General features: G+C 45.4%; 1 protein-coding gene across 1 annotated transcript in view; it reads right to left on the bottom strand.

Moving 5' to 3' along the window:
- Window positions 1–18,412, bottom strand: part of Loxhd1 (lipoxygenase homology domains 1) — a gene marked incomplete in the record, with an annotated part of 174,362 nt that extends 155,950 nt beyond the window's left edge. Inside the window, 4 exon segments of the mRNA XM_017796306.1 lie at window positions 3,967–4,151; window positions 6,783–6,863; window positions 13,570–13,684; window positions 17,700–18,412. Of these exon segments, the coding sequence (XP_017651795.1) occupies window positions 3,967–4,151; window positions 6,783–6,863; window positions 13,570–13,684; window positions 17,700–17,829 (511 nt within the window).
- Between the last annotated feature and the right edge of the window lie 560 nt (window positions 18,413–18,972).

Genomic DNA, 18,972 nt, shown 5'->3' with positions numbered 1-18,972 from the left:
AGTGGTGTTTCCCAGAATACAGTCTACACACCTTGGTGGCTTTGGGAATGCCAGCATTAGTACATGAGGCATATTCATATTACTATGTACTAGGGTATAGCCTATTTATAGAAAATGATATTGGTGTTTGTTTCTTTATAAGAATGATACAACTCTGTTTCTCAAATAAGCTTAAAAGCTAACAGAGCTGTTAAAAACTGGGTAAGCACACCAAGGGACATCTGGGGACACAAACTTGACTTGATAAGACTTAACATATATGACAGAATGCATGAAATTTGGCAGGTAGGCATAGGGGTGCAGATAGGGGAGGGGGTCTGAATATGGTTAAGATATATGAAATGCACAAAAATTCAATAAAAATAATTTTTAAACATGAGTAAGGAAAAATGACTAATACAAGTGGTGCTTGAGTAAGGTAAGACTCTTCAAGGTGAATTGTGAGCAACTAAGGTTTAGAAACCTTCAGGTAGATGTGCGGGTGCAAACCAACCTGCCTAATAAGACCCTAGCCATGGATCCCCAAAGCCTGATGATCAGGTTCAGGGAATCAAAAGATAAAGCTGATTAGGCAGGTTATGCTGCCCAGGTTCCTTAAGAAGCCAGATACTGAGAATTTCTCAACCAGCTGAGAGCAACTAAGAAACCAAACTTGGTTGTAAGGTCTTCCATTGCCAAGTTGTGAAAGTGATCAAATTCTATCTACTTCCTTTATGACCACCTGCCTCTGCTTTTCCTAATGTCCCTTTTTGCTCATTGGGCCCCACTACAGGAGAAAGTAGCCCTAACAAAGGCATCCATCTAAAAGTTAGGGATACGTTGGGCACTGTCCTGGGAGCATTTAAAGAGAAGCCAGACAGGAAACAGCCATCTCTCTGTGGATGCTTGGCATGCACAGAGTCATGCAGGGAGAAGACATTGACCTATGCGCAGGGCAAGCTCCCCTTGTGCCTGTCTTGAAGCAGCAGGATCCCTGAGATTCTGATTAGAGGAATCCCCTGGAATTTGTTCAAGGTCCGACTCTCTATCCCAGCTGCCTGCTTGCCAATCGGCTCAGTCTGCGGGTCCATAGGACAGTTTAGAATGCCTGCCTTCCCTGAAGAGAAGACATGAAAGAAGGTTCAATTGAGTATCAGCTAGAACTTCTGGCAAGCTCCCTGTGGGGAGAGAGAGAGAGGTAACAAGACTGTGCAACAACCTTTCCTCCTGGCCAATGTTGGGGGTTGGTGGTATACACACTAAAAATGTTCCCTTTCCTCTGTCCTTCTGTTACTGCCTATATGCATGTTTTGAAATGTTCTACCTATCAAACTGCATGGGTGAAGAACTAATTATCTTCCCCATTTTTATCATCAAAGACCTCCAGTAGCAGCCAAATACCAAGTTGGTCTAATTGCAGGTGAAAAGCAAAGAAACTTAACCTTTTGCTTACCAGTATAGTTATTTCAGTATTTGAAGATCCCCTTTTCACTTATTTATCTGGAACCCAGCCTAGAGGTACTAGAAGCTAATGTCCCCCAGCCCATGATGGGACTAGGCCCAAGCAAGGACTCAGATATGGAGTCAGGTAGGGCTGTATGGCTGTTATGGAAAGCTGGAGGACCCCTGAGTTGCACTAATTCTTTTTTAGTGGAGGACATTTCAGAAGCTCTCCTCCTGACAGTGGTGCCTGAACTTTTGTGTGACTAACGCAGAAGGTAAGGTGCAAAACTGAAAGTGAGGAAATGTCAAGAAAGGGAGACTAAGAGAAAAACAAGACAGCAAACATGGAATTTGCGAAGGATTGATCTTGACTAAGAGACTCTGTCAACAATTCTAACAAAGAATCTTGAAGTTCACCCAAATGGAAAAGACAGGCAAAAGGCATTGAGCAGCCAGTTCCCACATACACACACACACACACACACACACACACACACACACACACACTTATACACTCACACATACACATACACACACACACACACGCTTATACACTTACACATACACATACACATACACACACACACACACACACACACACACACAGAGAGCTGTATGGTAAACATTTTACTATCTAAAATGTATCCCATAACTTCACACAAACCTCAAACAAATACAATAAAAACAAATATAATAAATAATGTTAAAAATGAACAAATTACCAGTAAACATGAAATAATCAGTTTCACTAGTAACCAAGAAAGAACACTGAAAACCCCTTTTCTGATCCAACTGAAAAATTACACAATACTAACAAAGTGTGGGCAGTATTACATAGCTGTGTGACTCTGCATAGATATCTACTTTCTAGAATCATTGGGAAATGCCCATCAAGAGCTTTAACAGGGTTGGTGAGGTGGCATAGTGGATAAAGGCACTTGCTTGTCAAGCTTGATAGCCTTGATTCCCAGGACCTATCACATGGTGGAAGGAGAGAATCAGCTTCTACAAGTTGCCCTCTGACCGCCACATGCACACTGCAGCAAGCCTATGTGCTCATGGGCATGCACACACAAAAATAAATAATACTAAACAAAAATATGAATCTTTAACCATGGGCATCCTGTTTGATTTAGAAATTCCACTTTGGAATTTATCTTAAGAGTCTTGAAATCTGTGCAAAGATTTAGGTGTACAGTTTAGAAGGGAAACACAATATAAATGTTCAAAGATAAGGGATTCAGTGAGCAAATGGCATGTCCTAGAACATACACAGCCACTGGAAGTAGGAATGCTAATATTTAATGGCATAGAAATAAACATACTATACAACAGAGGATGGGCTAGCCCATTATTTCATACTGCATTTCCATAGAAAAGGCTAGAAATTAATGCACCTATCAGTGGTGGGTAGTGTTTTCCAGGCAATGGAGCTATAATTATCCTTTCTATATTTGCATATGTCTATTTTCTAACCTTTCTTCCATGATAAAATTTGACTTTTATAAGAAACTGCAACATCGATAACATGTTTTTTTTTTTAAAGAATCAATGATATTGCAAGTTTAGTATGATAGGGACTACTGACAAAAACGTCAAGTGCTCAAAGTTGGCTAAGAGGTGGAAAATCAGAGGTAGATAAAGAGGAGAGCTGAAGCCTACTGGACAGAGGCTATGTTTACTTCTGCTAGGATGAGTTGAAGAGAAGATAGGACTTGGAGATGTCACAGGCATATGCTGGAAGGTAGAACCAGTGAGCTTGCTAACCTTCCATGGTTCTGTGACTATGTAGAGAAGCTCTTTCTCTTCTGCCCCAAAGTCCCTCTCCCCTTCAGCAGGCCATGACTCTGTGAGGACAGGGAATTGTGATGATGGCACCTCTACATAACTTACTCCCTCCCTTTTTAGAAAGACAAATATGTGCAGTGGTGAGGTAAGGTCAAGTCAGGGCATTAGGAGACAGTGTGTGAAAAAAAGGCCATGGGATATAGACTGTGTCTTACATACTTTGTCCCTTGCCTCCCATTGCTATTACTATGGAATCATGATGACTGAATGGAAGGACTTTGGCCAGAGATGTCATTTGAAATAGCTGTTTAACTCCTCATGAGATCAGGAGGAGTCAGGACAGCATGGTAGTACTTAGGAAGCTGAAAGTTGATTGTCCTCCAGCAGGCCCTAACAATAACCCACTGTTCTTGACATTGAAACAAAGGGACTAGGAGACTTCAGAAGGCTGTCTTGAGCTTAGAGGAACTCTTGGTAGACACCAACAAAAGTCATTGAGACCATGAGATACGCTCAGGACCAAGTTGTTTCCCAATCCCATTGTGCCTCCAGCTCCTCTTGTGAGTCCACTTTTTTGGAACAGCCAGCCCCCAGTCCATAAACTTGCTCATGGGAAGGTCACAAGAAAGAGATGGGATTTACTTGGCTCAAGTCAAGAGGAAAAGAGGTTGAGGAAAGAAAGTAGGCTTCCAGAGCACAGCAAGGAGCCAGGTCTGGGCAGGGAGGGATGACAAGCAGGCCAGCCTAGCTACTGACCTCTGGGCATGTCCATGGGGTTGAAGCTAGCCAACAGGTCACGGCACCACTGACGGTCACCTTCCACCTTGCTCAGCCACTTGTTGCAGTTGAAGTAATAACGGAGATGAGGCCTCTTCATGTCAGTTACAATCACTCGTTCGAGGTACCAGCTGGCATTCAAGCCCGTGTTGTCATGCTCGATTCTGGGGCAGAAGCCAACATCCACTTCATTGGCAGAACCAAGATAATGCCCTTTCCATACCACAGTACCCAATGGTTACTCCAGAGGAGGCCCAATCATTTGGTTGCTTTGGTTTCAATATTTCCTCGCCTATGAAACGGGGAAACTTTGCAAGGTAGGTGTGCATATTAATGACCATCACATTGGTATGCTGTTCCAGGGAAATGTTTTCCTCCATGGACAATTCCAGGTCCCAAAGGCTCACAGTGGAGGCATCTTGACCTACACCTGGCAAAGCTTGTGCAGTCAGTGCTGTTTCCTAACCTTGGTCCATACCAGCATCACTCCCCTTTTTGCTCCAGTCCAAGCTACACAAACACAACACATTCTGAAGCTTATTTGAGTCAAGGTTAAAAAAAAAAAAAAAGGTGGCTCATCCCGATCTTATTAAAGGAGGAGTGATGAAGAAACAAACAGAAAGGCAGAAGCTACCTAGATCTTTGAAGCTATAGGGAACAGCTTGTCCCGTGGGACTACACTGCCCTCTACCATTGTTCCAAGTTTCCAAGTCCCCTCTTTATGACCCTCATCCACAAACAGGCACTATCTTTAGTCCCATCATCCAGGATCCTCCATAGCCATCCAGACCAAGAAAGATTGTCCCATAGAAATGTCATGTGAGCCACACATATGATTTCAGATTTTCTAGTAGCCTTATTTTTAAAGATGAAAAGAAGCTAGTAAAATTAATTTTAATAATATGTTGCATTTTCCACAATTTCAACAAATAACTATATGTCATTTTTTTTCTTGTGCTAAGTCTTAAAACCCTGGTATCTATCTTATCCATACAGTACACCTAGTAAGATCAGCAGCATTTTAAAAAATATTTTTATTGATTTGAAATTTTCATACAATATATTTTGATCATAGTCAGACCCCGTCCCCAACCCCCATCCCCACACCCACCTTACTACACACACAAGTTAAGGTCCTCTATTATTATCTGTTTTTAAAAGGTCTATCAAATCTACTCAATTTTCCCAAGTGCACTTACCATGTGGGTCCATCTCTTAGAGTCTGGTCAACCTGCCAGGCATCACATCAGTAAGGCACACTGACTCCCTTTCCCAGCGTCTATCAATTGCCAACAGATCTTCAGTAGGCTGGGGCTTCCTGCCCACCTTCCCCATCCATGCTGGACCCCTGTCTGATGTGGATTACATAGGACTTGTGCATGCTGTTATAAATGTTGTGGGTTCTTATGTGCAACTACCCTATGGTGTTTAGTTTCTTTGCATTCATCTTTCACCTCTGGTTCTTATACTCTTTCTTCCACAATGATCCCTGAAACCTTGGGAAGAGAGGTGTGATATAGGTGTCCCATTTAGGGCTAAGTGATCTGCAGTCTCTTGTTCTCTGCACACTGATCAGCTATGGGTCTCTGTGTTAATCTCCATCAGATCAACTATACTTTAAGTGCACAATGATCACACATGTCCAGAAGTTGCTGTGTTGGACAGCATAGATACAGACTCTTACAAACCTCTGCCCCCAATCTTCTCCCACTTCCTATACATTCCCACTTGTCTAGTCTCTTCTCCAGAACATGGCCACTGGATGACCTCATGGTACATGGATCATTTCATCCCAGTCCATTACAAGACGCTTTATCCCAGGAGCCCACAGTTCAGTATGGCACACAATTCCAACAGACAGATGACCCACTTGATACATTGGGCCTATCCTCTGCAGAGTCACATGCCTCTGCCTGGTCCAGAGCCTAGCACCCAGCAGGACTTTAGCTAATGGCCTTCTTCCCCAACTCCTCTGCTAGAGCCCCTTCTCTGCCCCCTTCCCTGTGCACAATCAGTGCCTGGGGCCTCATGTGCTCTAACTCTCCCAGCAGAGAGAGTCCCTGATCCTCAATTTTCTAGTGGGAGAAAGAAAAGTCAGGACTGAATTGAGGCTGCATTTGAATCCTGTCCAGGCCCTAGCTAGGATGAGCTCAGACCACAGATGACCTAATATTCCAACAAGTGAGTATGAACTTGAACAGGGGTGGTTAGCAGAAACTAGGAAGGGAAGAGAGTATGAGTGAAAGCTCTTCCTCTGCAGCCAGGCTGGAAGCCACCACTTCTCATGCAGTTTATAAAACTCCCCAGCAAGAGCAACATCAGGGCAGTTCTTCATCCCAAGGCCTCTTGCAACATGACTCACCAAGTGCTTTCTCTTGCCAGTGATTGCTCTAAGCCCTGACTCATTGAGTACCAGAGTTACACAGATGAAGCACCATTATTGTAGAGGAGGAAACGGGCTTGGAAAGGTAAGTTGTCCAAAATTCTACAAGCTAAAACACTAGCAGAGCAGAGCCTTGACCCTAGACAGTCTGGATCCAGAGTATGCCCCTAATGCTTGTGCTATAGTGTCTCTCAGAGCATACATCTCAAGTGTGTGAAAATTTGTATCAAATTGTCCTATCCAGGAAAGCAAGTCTCTAATGGGACAGTTTGGACTTCTATGATTGAGGACGGGAAGGAACAATTTGAACGTTTGGCAATTTCTCAACTAGCATCCAGTAAGTGTTTGATATCCAGGAAATGTCAACAGTGCCTTGATCATTCCCACCTCCCTGACCAGCACCAGCTCTCACCTGATTTTATAGATGAGGCCCACATTGTTGGTTCTCACCCGGAACACATCAACATTGGCTTTCTCAAAAGCAGACTCGCTCCTGCAGTAAACATGTACAGTTAGTGCCAATCACTATGTGGCTTGTAGCATCCTCTTCCTCCTCCATCATCCCACTCCCAGAAAGAGCTGCATGCAACTAGATCCCATTCTGAGATGTCTTTCTGATATGGTCAGAGAGGAGGAGGGTAAGGATGGACAGTATCAAGCCTTGTCATTACACGCAGGCTCTCATTTGATCATTGCTGTGAGCCACCAAGGAGAGAATAGTGGAGAATACTAGCCCCATTACATGGAGGTGCTAGCTGGTAGCTGAACTGCAATGGGCACATGGCTCTCCAAAGTTATCAGCCCATTCCAACCAGTTGTCCTGTCTGGGAGGGTGAAGAAGGGTGGAAAGTGGGAGGGAGGCCTGGATCCCCTTGTGTCTGCAGATCCCCTTGCCTCTCACCCTCCCCTTCCTTGTTCTTTTGTGAAAAGAGTTGCAATGGCAGCCCCAAGTGGATGCAGATCTTGGGTGGTGGACCCTGCTCCTGCCATTCCAACAAGGAAGGGAAACTTCCACCCCAATCCAGCAACCAGGGAGATGGAGAGAGTGAGGGAAACCACAGCTGGCATCTGACAAACAGTGCAATCAGGGGACATACACCTGAGATGTGAGGGGGTACAGTGCCCAGGTGAGTCACAGCACATTCTAGTTTCATGTAGCTTACACACAGGAGGGCTGGAGACACCTTGCCCTGGAATCCTTCAGGAGTAGAAGCCTGAGTCTCATGTCAGCATCTTTTACATCTTCTGTGTGGGCCAGGAACCCAGCCGTTAGATGCCAGACTTGCCAACAGCTCTTCCTGCTTCACAGTTGAGCCCTCTGGTTTGAGTATAGTCCTCCCTCTGTGCTCCCAGCCAGGGCTCATGGGACCAGTACACAGCCAGAGGAAAAGAAAATCACAGAAGACATAGGCCTATGCTATGGTTTAGACCTTTAAAATGTGTTCCCAAAGCCTCATGTGTTTAAAGATCCTTCCCCTTCTATCCTAGTTGCTATTTGGAAACCTTTAAGAGGTGGGACCAAGGTGTATAGCTCAGTGGTAGAGCAGTCACCTGGTATTCATGAGGCCCTGCGTTTGACTCCCAGCACTGCATAATCAAGAAGGTGGGGCCTAGAGAGAGGTAGTTGGGTCACTGAAGGCATGCCCTTGAAGGGGATGTTGGGACCCCACTCCTTCCTGTTTCTGTCTCCACTTCCTGGTTTCCCTGAGTTGAACAGTTTACTCCACAACTGGTGTTGCCTTGCCATGGAGCCAACTGATCATGAACTGCAACTTCCAAAACTATGAAGCAAAATAACCCTTCTCTCTTTTTAAGTTGGTTTATTTTAGGTATCTGTTAGAGCCACAGAAAGCTGACTAACTCAGCTTGTAATTATTAACATTTACCTACCAGCCATCAATGTGCTTCAAAATAAAGGAGAGGAAGGGCTTTCTCCAAAGACCACAAGGCTCGGGCTCAGTAACAGAAGGCCTTTCAGGTTCTCTAGAACCCAGAAGCTGGAATTCTATAAACTGAGTCACTCATAAATAGTCTACCCCAGGGAAAAGTTTCCTTAAGGAGCAGGGGCATCATAGGAAAAGGGCTTGGCCCTCCTACAGAAGAGCAGAGCTCATGAAGATATACACTGAGACAGCCTTGTCAGAAAAAAGAGACCCCAAGGAGCAGTTTGGGTCCAGAGAGGTGAGGAGAGACAGAACCTTCTAGATTTGCTATAGGGAAAAGGAGACTCCCAGGCTGGTGGCCTATGTCTGTGCTCAGGTGGGGCTTGGCCACAGTTAGGAAGGGAGGAGCCAAGGGATAACATTTTAAGTGCACAGAAAAAAATGTTTCTCCCAAAGAATGAGTTGGTATCCTTCCTGAAAAAATAAAGTTTCTGGACCCAGCATTGAGAAGGGAAACTAAACAAGCCAGTACCTGTGAGAGTCTAGCTGATGTGGGGGTTTCATTTTTGTGGGAGAAACCACAACAGGACCGCCCCCCTCAGCTCTTAGTTCCATTGCAGGAGCTGTGAAATAACTTGGAACACATGTGGATATCAATTCTGCACATCGGGATTTTTTAAATGAGAAACAAAGAGGTGAATAAATGATATTTTATCTTTCAACACATGACACAAAGCAACTAATTTTTAGAACAAATAAGCAAGAGTTTCTACATTAAATAAATACCTTAAGGAATAGATACCCTGGGACGCTATATGATTGAATGTTTTGTAGCCATGAAAATCCTATTATAAAAGAATACTTAATGAAACAAAAGCAGGGTATGATACAAGCTTAAAAGAAGAAACAGGTTAAAATGGAATCTATGAACAGAACAATCAATACAAACAGGATGCCATCTTCATTTAAGAAACAGTGAGTAGGGATTTATACAAAACACTGTCCTGAGGCTAAGACGAAGTGATTATTATTCCTCCTTCTCTACATTTTTCTCAAATTTTCCAAGAGGAACCCATATTGCTTTTGTGATTCTGAAAATGAGCATGGTCCTGTGTTTCAGGATCCCTCACCCAACCCCACCCACAGGCTACCAAGGACACATTCTCTGAAGGTCTGGAGATGGCTAGGAGTCATCCTCCGAGGGTACATGGAACCTGGGAATCAGCCACTGTAGTGAGTAGAGGAAGAGGCGGAAGTGTCCCCAGCCCATTTCAGCCAATGCTGAGGTGTGACTTAAAAGGAAAGCAGTCTTTCTGAGGTGCCTTCAATGAGAATTCTCTAAGGGAAAATCTGAAAGCTCCTTTTGGCAATGAGGAGACTTAAGCCCACGGCATGTTCTGTTGTGCTTGTTAAATAATTAGTCATGGTACTTCCTGGTCACTGTAGTGGGGGGCATGGAAGCAGGAAGAAAGGTCTGCTTGACAAGCAGGGGACACTCTGGGCTATCTCAGGGCCACACTGTGGAGGTGGGCATGGTTCCCAACCAGATGGGATACAAACTCCAACAGTGTTCATCACATGGAGACCTGGAAAGCCCTGTCAGTCCCAGGGCTCTTGTCAGCAAATAAGGGGCTACAGACAGGCTCCAATAATTCTCTATTTTGAGAGAGAGGCTGGGACTGTCCCAGACAAGCCCACAGTCCCTCCCACTCTGGAGTCAGATCTGGAATGCCCACTTCTGGTAAGTCAAAATGCAAATGCTGGTGAGCTTCAGAGAACTGACTGAGGCTGGGGTGGAACTCACAAAGGAAATACCAGAAGGGCAGGCTCCTCACATTTCCCAGACTGAGCCTCACCATGACTCTTGCATCATTCTCAAATAAAGCCTAAGCCAGTGCATTGCCCACGCCACTACCATTCAGCAGAGACCTCCCCCAGAGAAAGTCGGCAGGCTACCTCAGGCATTTTAGCCACCAACCAGGCAAAGCCTCCAAGCTAAAAGGCCAGGCATTCCCCAACACACTCAGGTAGTGAATCTCAGCAGGAAAACCGTGCTCCAGAAGATACATGAAATACAATCCTTTTGCCATTTTGTGAACGTGTGGCTTCTTGAGTAACAGGGAGAGAACAGGAAACCCAGAAGATGGGAACTTCCTCTAGAAATCATTTCTGTGAGCATCTCACTGGGGTGGAATATTGGTAGGGGTTCACCAGGGGGAATCTAAGGTAACATGCCACGTTCTTTGCTGCAAAGAAGTCAGAAAGCAAAGATTTTCTTGAAATAGGAATTATGTTGTATTGGGTTGGGGGTGAATCTTGCTAAGCAGTGTGGGATTAGAAGGCAATGCTCCAGGATGCAGGGAAAGGTATAGGAATGAGTCCAAGTCAGGGTGAGATAGAAGAGGAAGAACAGGAGACAGAGGATGAAAGACATGAATGACCAAAGGCTGTGGAAAGGGGCAGGAGAAATTCCAGTAAACATAGAGACTGAATTGGAAGACTAAGGGATCTAGTATTCCAACTTGACTTGTTTGCAATGACAATGTGAACCCTTTCTTCGGCTCAGAGCTTGTGTTACATACGTGTGTGTGTGTGTGTGTGTGTGCGTGTGTGTGTGTGTGTGCGCGCGCGTGCGTGCGTGCATGTGCGCTCAAGGTAATTCAGTGTGTCTGACTTGGAGTGGGTTTGGTGTGGAGAAAGGGGATCTGCAGACAGATGTGAGGAGATCATGGGAGACGTGGCAACTGCCTGCACTAAATATATCTGCACTCAGAGAAGGCGACTTCATGACCACCTGTGTTTGAGTTGCACAGACATCCTAAATTCCTCAGAAATTCTCATTCTCCTCCCAAACTCAGTTTTCAGCTTAAGCTTCAGGAATTTTAGACTTTTTTTTTTTTTTTGGTAGATGTTTCCCTCAGTTTCTTGCTATGGCCAGACTCTGGTCTCCCGTTTCCCTTCTGGCATGCTCACTAGTCAGATGATATCAGCAACCACTGTAAACTGCTCATCAACTGCTTGGCTTTCAGGGAAGGCCTTCTGAAGTCTGGCCTCCAGCTTTTCTGTTCTGTCCCTCACCATAGCAGCATGGGTCCCAACGGCAGCTCCACCCACAGGGCCCTTACTCTCTATGCAATCTTACAAACTGCTTCTCTCAGTCTAACCAACCCTCCTGTGTTCCTCTCTCTCTTATCTGAGTCCATTTCAGCACTGGAGGCTCAGGTTGTGTCCTTCCCTATGAAGTGTTGCTCTGGTCACATGACAGCTCAGGCATCTACTGAGCTCTGCCTATTCACTGTGAACCTGGACAAGTACAGAGACCCAGGCAGCCCTTTCCTGCCCTCCCCCTGCAGCTCCATCACCTCCCTGCACAGCCCTCTAGCCTCACCAGCACCCAGCTGATAGTCTCACCTGCACCCACCCTCATGCTACTGTCCTGACCAATGGATTGGGCTTCCATTCAGTCCTGTGTTCTCAATGCCCAACCTCAAGTATGACACAGATCTAGGCAGAGACCCTCTCCTTCCCCAGCAGTTCCTGGGGTTGTTGACTCCTATCCCTAGGCTGCCCTAGAGAAACTGGCTCCCATGCTTCTTGGCTTTGCCAGCCCTTCATACTTTATTCCCCTTCACTACCATATAGCCTTTCTCTCCCCATTGAGAGAGAAGACTGAAAATCAGGCTCCCAGAGTGTGGGGACTCGGTGATAATCCTTCACAGGGTATTATATCAATGACTCTGGACCCTCCCATGAGGAAGTTTAGCAAGCAAACAAGCAGAGGGAGAAGCTGAGGATAGTAGATGCCTAAAAGGAGGAAGGACAGTGAAAGTCCATTGCAAAAAGAAGAAAGGATGATTTTGTCTAAAAAGGCAGGCTGGGGACTACAGAAACCTGCTGGCCACTTCCCCTAGGCTAGTGGCATCTCCATCCTGCAGTGCATTCTGGGATGATGTATGGCAAAAAGAAGAGGCATTTCATGTATTCCCTTTACCGTGCCCACATCACTGGAGGGAAAGACTTCCACGAGAGAGCCACGTGCAGTGAGAGAAGTACAAGGAGGCAGGTACCCTGTTCTGCAGAAATGGACAAAATAGGGCATTATGACTGCCTTGACACTGCTGCAGAGGAATCGTGGCCCATATTCGGGGCTCACATATGGTGGGCCTGATCATCCTGCAAAGCACAGAGTCCCAAGTCTCCTAACCTGGAGACTCCACCTCTCTATACCTTCCTGTATAAACCTTCAAGGCCACAACCTGGGGCCCCAGTGGGCCTGGAGGAGTGTCTCTCACGTAGCTCCGGGAAATAGAGTAATGTGCGTCAATTAAAATGCCTACACCACAAATATGCGTGGAGGACCAGATTTCCCATCAAAAAGCTCTGGGACTATGAACTACTCAATGCTTCCCCCTAGGCCTCAGTTTCTCCATGAAGAGGGTAGAACTTATTAGTGGTTTTAAATGACTATGGAACTTTTCCCCAAACAAAATCTTATACAGAAATGCAGTGGGTAAGAGCTGCTCTCAAAGATGGGGTCATGGTGGACCCAGGGCAGGACAGTCAGCAAGTCTGCCTAGATAGCCCAGGCTGAAAGCCAGTAGGACTAGACATTCCTAAGGCCCCTAGCCATCTCTGAAATTCTGTCATTTTGCAGCACACACTTGGGTTTGCTGTGTTCGTACATGCATGTGTGAAGAGAGGAAGAGGACCAAAGAGAAGACAGCAGTCTCTGCCCTCAGAGTGTTAAAGTGAAGGGCATGAGGATGTGCGTGCACACGCGCACGCACACACACATGCTTATTACACATGATATGGTCCACATAGCTGAGTGTGCATGGCTGCCAGGCAGGTTTAATAGGATGCAGAGCATTTTAAAATCATGGCTTCCTCACATGCAATCATCACAACATTCACTCTTATAACAGCTCTTGGGTAGTAGATAAGGAAATCAAGGCCTTGGAGACACTGAGATTTTGCCAAAGTCACACGGAGTTGGGTAGTGAAGCTTGTCCTAGACCCAGGTTTCTTACACATGAGCATCTATTCTCCCACATCAAGAGACAGACCTGAGTTCTTCGGAGATCCAAATTAGGCATTACTGTTCACAAAACTGAGGAAGTGGCAAAGGAGGATGGCAGAAAAGCACTGGGAAATCCCTGGATGGCACATGGTTTATTGCCAGAGACTCCTCACCATTTAACATGCCTGTGATCTGGTGAGCCATCTATCTAGAGCGGACAGCCACCACTGGGTTCCAGAACTTCATCAATCAGATGAATATCTCAGGACCCCTAATACGGCCAAAGTGGTACTCACTTGCTGGTGAGATGAAGCTTGGGAGAGAGCCCATTCTCTCCAAAAATCGTGATGAACACATTGGCATCTGTCCCTGCACCACGAATATCCCCTGTAGCTGTGACCACCTCGTACACTGGAGAAGGGAAGAGGACAGATTGTAAGCTCAGAAGGGAACCCAGGATTCCATGCTCACAAGCACAAACCAAGGTCAGGTCTGTACCAGCTCCTGCTGCAAGACCAAAACTCACTCTCAATACCAGACACTGCTTTTGCAGACAAGCTGAAAGCAGAGAGAAGGCCAGTCACACCCTGCAAGTTAACCCACCTCAGGGCTGGGTATGCAGAGCTTCCCAAGGGATCTGTCTTTGGCAGGGACACTGAGTTCTCCTTCGTGGGACCCTTGAAGCCTGCTTGGCTTATTGGCAACACCCTTCCTGGTCAGAACATCAGTTTCTGCTTTCTTGCTGGGACAGAATCTATCAAGATTTTTAGAAATGGCAGAACCTGCTACAACCAGGGGTACTGAGCAGGATGAGCAGGGACATGTGATGGCCAGGAGGAAGGCTGGTAAGACTGTAGGAATGTGCCTTAGACCTATTTTTGGAATCAACTCCCAGAAACCCAGCACAGACCTGGCCTGGGGGCAGAGTTATTGCAGCCAGCCACCCACAGCCACATCACCTCTGCCAAGAAGTGGGAATAGCCACAACACCACCCCATCCAGCTGCTATTCCTTTTTCTAAAAGAAATGTGTGTGTGTGTGTGTGTGTGTGTGTGTGTGTGTGTGTGTCCACCCTGTTTTATGAGACTCACTTCTGAATCAGTTGTGGGCTGGATATGCTGATTCAGGGAACCTACCACACAAGTGTGCAGAAAGGGCAGCTGAGCAAAAGGAAATGAGTCTGTGTTGGGAAGGAGGAAGTCACAATGTGGAAAGCTGGCCAAATGTGGGAAGGGCATTTGAATGCCCAGGGCATATGCCAGCTGTCCACCATATTACAATTGTACAGATACCAGTGCTTGATATCTGTGGTCATAACCAACACTGATGGCTTACTTTACACCCAGCCCTAAGCTAGGGGCTTTTCATATATCATCCACTTGATTGTTATAGAAAATATATTATCATTCTTGGATATTTCTGATCTTTTCAGAACAGGTCTCCAGTTGCTGAATACATTTGCACTATCTTGAGGAGGTCTTGTGGATTGGGATGATATCTGGGGGTTAAACATTCATCATTCAAAAGTATCAATTCACAGTCCATTCCACAGATGGGGTTGTCCCAGGTACAAATGGCAAAGTTGAGGGGTGAGGGATGGTGGGTTATAAACACCTCTGAGCACCTGTTCCATGCTGGGGTTGTGGTGAATGTGTTCCAGGTGTGTTTCACATATTATTCATCCTACTGCAAGTTCAGGAGCCTCTGTGCTGGGGCAAAGGGCTAGACAACAGTGCCACTGAGACCTGGGGGTAGCCACTGACTCTCCACTTAGGAGCAGGATGACTCTTTCCAAGTACCTACCTGCCTATAACATTGGACAGTAATATCAATCCACTTTACAGAGCTGTTCTGGGAATGAAAATAATGTATGTAGAGGCTCTGACACATAGAAGATAATAATAAATAGCCTTTCTGTTTTTAAGCTATTATTTACAAAGAAAAATCCCATTTCATCCCAGAACTAACACCTTTTCTTTTGGTGGACAGGATATTAGCTCAAGTACCATGAACATGATGCCCAGGTATTCCAGAAGACTTTCTGGAGCACCTCCAATTCTAATGTGGTACTTCTAGGTCTTCAGAAATCAGAGTCAATAGTGTCTGGGGATAAGTGGAATATTGAATGACTCTGGTTCTGACAAAGCCCCACCAAGGCACTATGAGTGGGGAAAGAAAGTAGCCCGTGTGTGGGCTCTGTTTCTCGTGATAACTGAAGGTCTGAATCTCATAGCCTGTGCCCCAGAGGAGCCTAGTCTGCAGCAGCTCTGGAGTACCACCCATGTGATCTACGCACACAAGGGCATTTCTGAGCCAAGTAGCCATAGAACAGTTGGGCTGGTGGAAATTCTAGGGCCACATCACATGAAAGATGAGAAAGAAGCCCAGAAATGCTGACTTTGGAGAAAAGGAGAGTCTGGGGTTCAGAACAGCAGTGGGAAAGCTGACTCAGTGACTCAACGGCTGGTTCAGGAGCACACAGCTACATCCTAAGTCAGATACTAACCATATAGAAGTTCAACTGAACTTAAGTACAATTAAGATCATCAGGAAAATGAATAAGGTGAGTCACAGACAAGTATATGGCATTTGGAATACATCCAATAAAGGACCCATACCTAGAATGTATGAAGAATTCAAAATAAATAAATAGAAAAACAGAGAGACTACATGATTATTTAAATACACAATTTCTTTAAAAAATAAACATGCACTTATAATAAGATCCAAAACTTCCAAAGTTAGGTTTCTGACCCAAGGGAGTTAAAAACACATGTACACAAAGCCCTGGGAGCACAACATTTACAAGACCTTATTCCTAGTAGGCCCAAACTAAAAATAACCTAAATGTCTATCAAGGGGTGAATGGATAAACAAGTTGTGGAATTTCCACACTCTGGAATACCATTCAGCAGTCAAAAGCAATGAGCTATTGGCACATACAACATGGTTGAATCTCAACTACATTACATGGAGCAAAAGTCAGAGAGAAAACAGCTCATTCTTTAAAATATTACTTATATGAAACTATCAATAACAAATATGATTATTGTAATAGAAGTCAGAATGGATTGGGAACAACACAAGGAACTTTTAGTTCCCCTAATGTAAATGTTCTCTAACTGATTTGGTCACATGGGTATAACACTAATCAAATGGGATGTTTAAAACAGATGTATTTTATTATAATAAACTGTACTTTAATAATATTGAAAAGTGTAGAGGGCTTCACAGATATGTTATCAAAGATAGCCAAATGGTCAATGAACATAGAAGAGAGTGATCAACAATACTATTCATCAGAGAATTGAAAGCTAAAATTAAAAGCTAAAAGCTAAACACAGTCAGATACTACAATATTCCCACCAGAGTGGTTAAAATAAAGAAGACTGACAAAACACTTGACCAATACCAACTTGGGGAGGAAAGGGTTTATTTGGCTTACATCTCCCGGGTCACAGTTCATCAGGGAGCCTAAGGCAGGAACTCAGGGCAGGAACCTGGAGGCAGGAGCTGAAGCACAGGCCATGGAGGAATGCTGCTTGCAGGCTTGCTCCCCTGGTCCCTGCTCAACCTGCTTTCTTATACAACATAGTTCCACCTACCCAGGGTGGCACTACCTGTGGTGAGCTGGACTCTTTCACATCACTCAATAATCAAGAAGTTGCCCCACAGACATGGCACAGACCAGTCCAATGGAGGCAATTCACCAACTGAGGCTCCCTCAACCCAGGTGTTGACGCTAAAGCTATCCGGCACAGCGTGTGTCCATCAAAAGATGTGCACAAGATCTGTAACAGCTTTGTGCATGATAGTAAGAAATAAACATGGATACAATTTGATTGTCCATCAATAAGAGAACAGTTAAATGGTAATATGTTTATAAAATGCCACAGTATTCACCAGAAAAAAGAACAAACTATGTAACATGTCTAAATACCTAAAACTCTCAGATGGAACCCTGAATGAGAAAGAAAATAGAAAATATACACAAGTCAGGCATGTAATCACCTCTGTGATCCCATGGGCTACATGGGAGATATATATTATATATATATAGAGAGAAAGAGACAAATGTGGGCAACAGTGAGACTGTCTCCAAAAAAAAATGTACATGTATGACTTCATTTATATGAAGCTAAAGAACAGAAAATAAATTGGTTTATGGTGCTAAATTCAGGAGACTTGTGAGCTGTGGAAAAAGGTGTGAAGGAGCTTTGTGGGAGCCACCAATGGACCATCCTGATCTGAACTGTGATTCCAAAGCATGCCCACAAGAATTCACCCTTCGGTACCTTTATCAGTACACATCGTTCCTTAAATTTTTTAATTTAAAAAGATCAGAGCAGATAGGTGAACGCTCCAGGCACTGCAATCCTATTCAATACCCCGCAGCCCCTCAGCCCTGCAGCCCCACAGCCCGCACCCTTGGCCTTGTAGTACTCATGTTCCAGCTCATCCTCATCATCCTCCGAGTTGTAGTTCAACAGCTCCTCCTCGTACAGGCCCAGGAAATCAATGACTTTCTTCCTCCTCTTTTTCTTCTGGGGCATCATTTTGCCAACTACTGCTTCTTGGCCCTTGCAGGCTCAGGGGTCCAACTCCTGGGCTTCCTTAGACCCTAACTCGCACTCCCTGGGCTGCAGAGCCCTCAACCCCTCCTGGGGCTTCAAGTCTGGGAGGGTCAGACTGGCCCTGCTCCCTGGGTCCCTTGGACCTCCTGTCCCAAAGATCTGTTCCTTTTTTCTCCTCTCTGACCTTTCAGCCCAACCCAGTGCTTTCTTTTCTTCTTTTCTTTTCCCCCTTCCTGTCCCTGTCCTCTTCTCTGCCACCCTCTCCCACTCTGCACCTGCCCTGGGGTTTCTCTGTGAGCTTCATGGTTTATTTATGAGAATGAGAAGGCTCTCCTCCTCCCAGAGACTCAGGTGACATAGTCCTGGCATCTGTTTCCCACCTGCCCTCACAGTGGAAAGGGTGACACCCAGGATCCTTCCAGGCCACTCCAAGGGCAGGTAGGGGCCTACCACGAAGGAGACACCTGAGCTTCACAGCCCTTGAGGGCCCCAAATGGTGCCCTAGGCCTGGTCCCTTCTGAGAAAGGCAGAACTGGGGAAATCAGCCAAGCTCCTGGGCTCAGATGACTGCTTTCTCTCCATTATTCATGAGTACTGATCATCTTACACAGCAGGCAGGTTCTTGCAGGCAGGTTCTTACTGGATCACTCCCATTCTCTGCTTTCATCTCCTCAAGAATGCTGTCTTCTGGATGTGACCTTCCTCCAGGTTTAGAAGGTTCACTGCCCTTTACAAGCATGTACTGACCCACAAAACAGTTACTGAGTGTGAGTGACAAACACTGCCAGCCTGGATCCCAAGACCTGGGGACACCCACTCATCCTCAGGTGACTGCAGCAGCACCCAGACAGGTCAAGTAAGACATACCGGCTTGACCTTGTGAAGCAATCTCAGGATACTCTATTTTCTGCATATCTTAAACACCTCAGGTCAGCTCCAAGTCTCCTGAAGTCTCCCCCCTCTCCACCCTCAGCACATGGGGAATTTTAAGTTAGGGCAGAACAAGGGTCAGAGTCCTTTCCAACCCTCAATCAGCAAGGAGAACTCCCTATACCTAGCAGACGTCTTACTTGCTCATTTTATTATGATATTTTCAAAGATCCCTGGTAACTGGGGCCGGAGAGG

This window comes from Nannospalax galili, unplaced genomic scaffold (genome assembly GCF_000622305.1).
Source record: "Nannospalax galili isolate Female #2095 unplaced genomic scaffold, S.galili_v1.0 scaffold169, whole genome shotgun sequence".
NCBI lineage: Eukaryota > Metazoa > Chordata > Mammalia > Rodentia > Spalacidae > Nannospalax > Nannospalax galili.
The sequence above is the reverse complement of the archived record's forward strand: the minus strand, read 5'-3'. Positions and strand labels throughout refer to the sequence as shown.